We start from the raw sequence: 7227 nt of genomic DNA, 5'->3' as shown, positions 1-7227 counted from the left end.
GGGACACGATTCAGTAACCCCCTCGATACAAACATCTTAACTCAACGAAATAAATCTATATAATTGAGATAGAGTGAGTAAATAAATAACATTTAACATAGGTAGCTGTCGAATAAATGTTAGAATATCCATCACGAGAGAATATTATAAAGTGGCATGTGTTACGAGGCACATTTCCATGTGAGTGTAAGCGGTTGGTGGTGTCTATATCCATGGATGCACCGACACCTATGCAACCATCGCATTATATATATTTACGTGTTATTATCAAGAGTTTCTAGAATGTGCATTCTTGTCTATAATTGTTCTTATCCGGATACTGATCCGCTTTAGTTCACTTTTAAGAGAACAAGAAACATCACCTTTTTTAAATAGAAGAAGACAACAAAAATAACAAGATAGTTCCATAGGTGGTATTTTCTTAACTGATTGTGCTATATGTATAACGTAACTTATAGATTTGTTTATAACAGATGACGTGATGGTGAAAATCGATCATACCAGATGTCAAATATTTTCGAGCAAAGTAACATTTTCATAACAAGATAGTTCCATAGGGGATATTTTATTGACTGATTGTACTATATGTATATCATAACTTATAGATTTGTTTATTAACAGATAAACGTGACGAATTTTGATTGAGACAAAATCTCACAAAATAAAAAAATAAAAAAAAAAAATCCCCCAATTTCCATATTTCTTTTTGTCATTAACCCACATTGATGTTTAAATAACGAATTTTTTTGATAATTTTAATTCAATTTATCACCATATCATTAATCTGTAAAAAAAAAAAAAAAGTAAATAATGATTTACTGCAGACATATTTATTTCGTAACTATAGTAAAATGACCTTTTCTTCGATTTTTATAAAAAGACGAAAAAAGGTCACCAAACAGGAGCAAAATCTACTTCTCAGTGACACTTTATGTTTCTTTTCCTGCAACTACCCTTCTTCCTTAATCATTGATTCGTCTGTTAAAAATGTTAAATCAAGCCTCAATCCTTTTTTTTTTTTTTTTTTTCAGTCAAACATTCTTCAATAAAATAGTATTATACATACATTTTAAAAAAAATTCTTATTTTTTAATCGCACATTTTTAAAAAAATCACTATTTCAAAATATATTTTTTCCAAAATCTCATTAAAGTAAACCCCAAACAAGATATCAGTAGTCAATTCTCTACCCGAAGGTATGCAGCAACTGGGGTCTGAATCCAACATCCCAAGGGCCAACTGGCCTTGGGCTTCGCTTGGATTTCGACCCCTTTAATGTCTCAGAAAAAAAGCGTGGGCAGGGCGGAGGGTGGGGGAGTCCAGCCAAGGTCGTGGAGCCAAGAGGACCCACCTGAAGACTTGGGACGTAAACAAGGAATGCGAAGCTTACAACAAGCTAACCTAATTTAAGCCGTGTTTGATACAAATTAAAATAAATTAAAATCAAGTTATTAGCAAATTTTGATAAAATGTGTAGTTAAAAAATTACGAGTCCCATAAAATAGTATTAAAATTAATTGTTGACTTTAATATATTAAAATTTTAATTTTAACTTCCACCAAACATTGCCTTCGTTACGATCTAATCAAGAATACCTAAACTAGCAAATTTCCAAGAAGATAGAGATATTTGTGTTACCTTGACTACAAATGGGTTGCTCAACTCCACGCAAGTTTACATTAGGCCAGGAGGCAAAAGTCTTTACACCAAAACTAGTACGACAAATATATTACTTGTACATAATACAGTGTCCGTAATGGTGTCCACCCCTTCACATGAAGGAGGGTGGACACCGTTATGGACACCCTAATATACGTGCAACATCAACCATTTATTATAGCAAGATTTGAAATGTGCACAAAGAAATATAATTCATATTTCCATTTTAAACGCACTACAAAACTATGGTCCTTTCATATAGAAACTAGTTTTCGTAATCTGCCTGATTATGTACAATCCTGAGAGGAGGGAAATACAATGAGTTTTCTTGCTGGCTATATCACTTTTTCAATAGCTTAGGTCCATTGTACAACACTCCGACTACGTTTAAGTCATCGGGTTTCTCCCTCTCCTTAAGCCATGCATGCTGAGCCTTCTTATCTTCATCCACGGACAGACCATCGACTGAATTTCGACATGAAAGTTAACAAAATGAGTAAGAAACATATTCCACATGCTTGCACAAACTTGAATATTTCTTGAATGTATACCTCCAAGGAATGCACCTACAATGGAATGCCAATTCTCCAAAATTCGACAACAATGTCTAAAAAGCATGGACCACAAAAATCAGACATCCATGATTTTTTTCCCTTTCAAAAGGGTGCTGAAATCTCTATTTTGTCACACCATAAAGAGAATCATTTAGGATCTTGGCAAGCAGTCATATACCCATCTTAGAAACCATTTATTGACTCAACAGCATTAGAGAAAAAGAAATTAAAATCTTGTCTCTAATATGGTGTGATGCAATGCTCTGACCGTGCACAAGAGGTACCAAATTAGCACTTCTATACCTGGAAAATCCGCAAATGGGAAGTCAAAGTAGTACTGGCAATGACGACCCTCGGGATCATTATATGGAGGGCCAAGCACGTCCAGTACAGCGCATGCGGTCCTTGCTGTGAAGACGTGCATGTTGCCACCGTCAGTTGGATAGAGAATGGAAGGTCTACAAGGAGCCGTAAACTCCGAGTTGACCTTAAGCTTTGCCAGGCGCAAACCGTTGGGATGACCTGCATTAGGAAATAAAAAATGATTCACACAATACTAACAATAATAAATGACCTCAGTCTAGCTAAGATAGAGTTATAAAAGATGGACAAGCCCTCCAGGACTTAGCTCAATGGTGCAAAGGACAGGAGTGAGGTTATTTCACGCCTTGTTGGTAGCTGCAGTGTGGAGGTTCGATTCCTAAAACATGGAATTAAATTCCTTGTAAATGCAACGTACAGACAGCTCATGTTCCCTGGCCTGCTAGAGTACATCCCGCGATTTACCTCCCTCACAAAAGCTCTAGGGGCGGGCCAGTGAGGGCCCTCAAGGTTGAGGTTCAACCTTTTTTTTTTTTTTTTTTTTTTTTTAATAAAACCCTCAAGGTTGAGGTTCAACCCCCCCTTTTTTTTTTTTTTCCTTTTTATAAAAGATGGACAAGCACGGCAGAACATGCTATATACCCCAAAGCCAAGAAGACCTTTTAGGATTTGCAATTTCCTTCTTTGTCTTGAATAAAAGCTACCTTTTACGAAGAAGGGGGAATCGAAATTTCTTTATATGCACATGCTAAAAAGAAGAAAAGTTTCGACGCGAGCCAATAAAATGCCAAGAAGGTTCAATTGCCATTTTCCATAAACATGACAAAAAAGAAGTTCTAACAAAATTAGGAAAGAGTTAACAAAATGTCCGAAAAGTTTTCGAAGAACATACTTTTTGGAGGATTAGCATCCACAATTGCACCATCAGGGTTCTTATCCACTTCATTTGCCCAATCATACGACTTGATATGCATGGTCCCGAAGAGAAGCTTGCTGAAAACCGTCATTCCCGGATGGTTATGAAGAGGAATGACACTCGAAGGTGGCAAGCAAAAAATCCCAATCTGCAATATTTACCAATCAGCAAAGTAGATGAGGCATGGGGCAGGTTTACAGTGTATGGGGACGCAAATACATACTGAGAATTTTTCACACTCATGAAGGTGCAGATAGGTTATCGCGGGAGCTCTTTTATCGTTGAAAAATAGCATATTTGGCTTCAGGCCGACATCTGCTTGAGTCATCTTATCTGCAAGAATTAAGTATATTTAGCTTTGTCGTAGGACTCAAAATTGAAATAAATAGCAGTTTGCAAATCTGTATGCATACAAGAATATATTCCGTTTCAAACCCATGTTAGCCATGAGGTCATATTTGTAGGAACATGTCACCCTGAAAAATGAGATATTTATTGCTTGTATGATAGGCGGAATCGTATTGAACGTACAAGGAAGAAGAGGAAAGCAAAACTATGAGTACGGTGTACCAAATATGTAATTGTAACGTAACCCAAAACAATAATATCTGAAATGAGACGACCCCACAATTGAGAATTAAATGTCCGAAACCAAATAGAAATGAATAAGAAATTTGATTATTAAAATAAGCTTTAACAAAGAACCGTGACATTGATACGCTTGAAGAATGTGGCATTCATACGGTTTTATATAGGTTATCTTCCGGTGAAATAAACAAATTATGTCGTGCATGAAGCATTTTCTAAACGTGAAAGCATTACCAGCATTTTATTATAAAACATGAAGCCATTTAATGCATACAAAAATTTAACAGAAATTGTATCAATGCCACAGAAATAACAGCTATAAAATTCCACGTTTCTCCAGCATTGAACCAGAGAAATATGCAGATATTTTTGTACAAAAAATAATAAAAAACAAGGATAGACAGTATTTGACATTAGAATAATCTTCCTACGAAGCAACAAATGCATCGCAAAGATACGATGATTGAGAAACACAACAAAATTGAGAATTACAATAGGGAAAAGATTAATTTATACCCAAACAAGCCGCAAGTTTCTCGATTTGTTCAGCTGCTGGAACAACGCCAGGTTCACAATTGGCAAAAACATCATGGCAGGTTTCATACATCTTCTGAACCGGCGATAATTTCTTCTGCCTCCGCTTGTTCCTCCTTGATTCATTGCTCACCTTCCCTTTCCCACCAGACCCACTTTGCTCAATCCCCATTTGCATCCAAAAAAATACACAAAAATACAAATTTTTGATATGGGTATTTCAAGAACTTCAAGAAAATGATATGAAAAACCAAGAAAAGAATAGCGGGCTGTCCCAACAAACAGCTTTATTATCCCTACACAGAACTACTATATGTACTTAAAATTTTCTGTAGAAAGTTAAATGACTGATTGAGATGTGAAAGTTTGCATATCTTCTGTGCAGTTTATGCATGATGGATCATAGATGAAGATGAGAATGATTTGGTGAGTTGTGGGTCGAGGGTAGGTGGTAGTCGGGGGTGGGGAACGGGGTATATATGGAGGAGCAGGAGCAAGGGGTTACTGGTTACATTTACAGTTGGTTTTGAGGGAGGAATGGAAAACCACGGGCCATTGTTGGATTTCCAGTGGGCTGTTCCAAGAGCGGATTTTTCTTTTTCTTTTTTTTATCAATTTTTTCTCTCCTTAAAGATTTGACTTTTCAGTATTTGCCCTTTAAATATTTCCAGGTTTAACACTTTTAAGGTTTCTTTTAAAGAAAATTTTCATTGGTCTCTAAGTTATGACTTTGTGGCAGTTTGATCCTAAGACTACTTTTTTTTAGTAGAGTTGTTTGCAGTCTTAGGATTTTGTATCATCGATGGTCCGTCGATGGCTTCTATTTATTTGATCAATAAAAATAAAAAAACAAGAACCGAAAATGGGAAAATAAAAGAAACCCCATTTAAACTTCAATCTAGTCGCGATGACAACTTTACCCACCCTTGCCTCGCACTGAAGGCTCCCAGTTTGTTGGGATTGAACCACCAGATCCACCCCTGTCTAATGCGAATCTGAGTTCAAAATTTCCATAAGCACACCCTAGTAACGAATTTCTCATATTTGTTATTCATCTTTTGTGGAGTAACTCCAACTTCAAACCACGGCTAGATGTCCTGCACTCACCAAGAATGGAATTGATTCTCCCTAAAATGATTGTCTTGGACTCTTTATCGACATCATCATCATCATTTTCTTTGCACACTATATGTCACCTTCACAACCATTGGCCACCTCTTGACTGATAATCTTGTGTTATCCTTCCACTCTGTTAACCATCAATAATTAACACATTTTTCATGATGTTGATGTATGTAATGTCAATGATCTCGAGGTGTTTTAAGACAATATCATGTTATTACTAGAGGTTGATGAAGAAAAACTTGAGCATTCACGATATTGAAGTGTTTCAATGTGCTAGAATTTGATATATATGATTTTCCACCTATCTGTTCTCCACTGTTCTTTATGAAAAACAATTTTTGAGTCGGGATTATAAAAATTATAGACTCAGATTCTGCACTACACAAGGGTACTCCTCGAGACTCAATCTAAACAAATGGGGAGTCATCGTCAACGACAAGAGAGAAAGGGAAGAATCACCTTTGATAACTAGGTGGAAGGCAGAAGCAAGTGAGCTTCTTTTTCTCGTTTCTTTTTTAGATTTTTGTTTATGCTATTATTTTTTCACTTTAACTAAAAGTAAGGTATAATTGACTTTTCATTAAGCCACTGTTTGGCTCTCATTAAATTCAATTACATTGCATTCCATTTTTCTCTCTTCTATTTTCAATCACAATTTCCTAGAAAATAATATTATATGTAAATCGAAAATTTTTTCCGATTTTTTCAACCACTCATTTTTAAAAAAAAAAAACACTATTCCACCCATTTTCATTTTCAAAAAATGGGGCCAAACAGGGGCTAAATATTAAAACAGGTTGTCAAAAAATAGAAACTTTTTTTTAAAAAACACACAAACTCGATAGGTTCTCAGGCCCCATCAAGGAAAACTGTTGGGTATATCTTGTCCTAAAATAGAGATCGATGTTGCGAAAATTGAAAAGTTTGTGATGATGTCCATAAAATATAAGTCAGATACCAAGTAGCTACAAGGATACTAAGTCGGGACAAATGTTGCAATTTTACCTTTTTTTTCACTGAAATGAATTTTTTCATTTTTTCATTATAATTTCTTGCTAATTATATTTCACGCTAATACTTTTGTGAAATTGAGTAAATATTAGACATCAACGTAATTAAATTAATAATGAATAAATTTTTTAAACATATATAAAAAACTATATACTAAGCACGTGAAATTTGAAAAGACAGATAGAAAATTGATTAAAAGAAACTAATATTTTAGAGACAAAAGTTCGCTAATTATTTAGATAATCTAATGGGTTTAATTTGATGTTTTTAAAATTATATATGAAATGGAGGGATTGCTATTTCATTTGTAGAGACTATAAGCTTGTTTGATAGTGATTTTGAGAATTGATTTTTTGACCGTTAAAAAGAAAAGCGGGTTATGTCTGTGTAAGAATAAATTTAAAATGACGACTGGAATAGTGAAATAACAGTAAAAAAATTGATTTTTTGAGGGGAAAATTCAATACCAAACATGCACTATTTCTCTTTACTCAAATTTTCAAGAATATAAAGAAAAAA

At 34.8% G+C, this 7227-nt stretch overlaps 1 protein-coding gene across 4 annotated transcripts in view; it reads right to left on the bottom strand.

Annotated features, from left to right (window-relative positions):
• Positions 1–1830: 1830 nt before the first annotated feature.
• LOC111379092 (plant cysteine oxidase 2-like) overlaps positions 1831–7227 on the bottom strand; it is an 8653-nt gene continuing 3256 nt past the window's right edge. Inside the window, exons 1-6 of one of the 4 annotated variants that reach the window (XM_023002423.1) lie at positions 4555–5128; positions 3674–3783; positions 3427–3598; positions 2517–2735; positions 2211–2266; positions 2032–2124 (exon numbers count right to left, since the gene is read on the bottom strand). In XM_023002423.1, coding sequence (XP_022858191.1) covers positions 2226–2266; positions 2517–2735; positions 3427–3598; positions 3674–3783; positions 4555–4750 — 738 coding nt within the window. In that variant the 5' untranslated portion in view covers positions 4751–5128 and the 3' untranslated portion in view covers positions 2032–2124; positions 2211–2225. Of the gene's footprint in view, positions 2125–2210; positions 2336–2516; positions 2736–3426; positions 3599–3673; positions 3784–4554; positions 5129–7227 lie in introns of those variants that run through there. The other 3 variants (XR_002700000.1, XM_023002421.1, XM_023002422.1) reach the window with 3 other exon arrangements.

The sequence above is a fragment of the Olea europaea genome, unplaced genomic scaffold (assembly GCF_002742605.1).
Source record: "Olea europaea var. sylvestris unplaced genomic scaffold, O_europaea_v1 scaffold1930, whole genome shotgun sequence".
NCBI lineage: Eukaryota > Viridiplantae > Streptophyta > Magnoliopsida > Lamiales > Oleaceae > Olea > Olea europaea.
The sequence above is the reverse complement of the archived record's forward strand: the minus strand, read 5'-3'. Positions and strand labels throughout refer to the sequence as shown.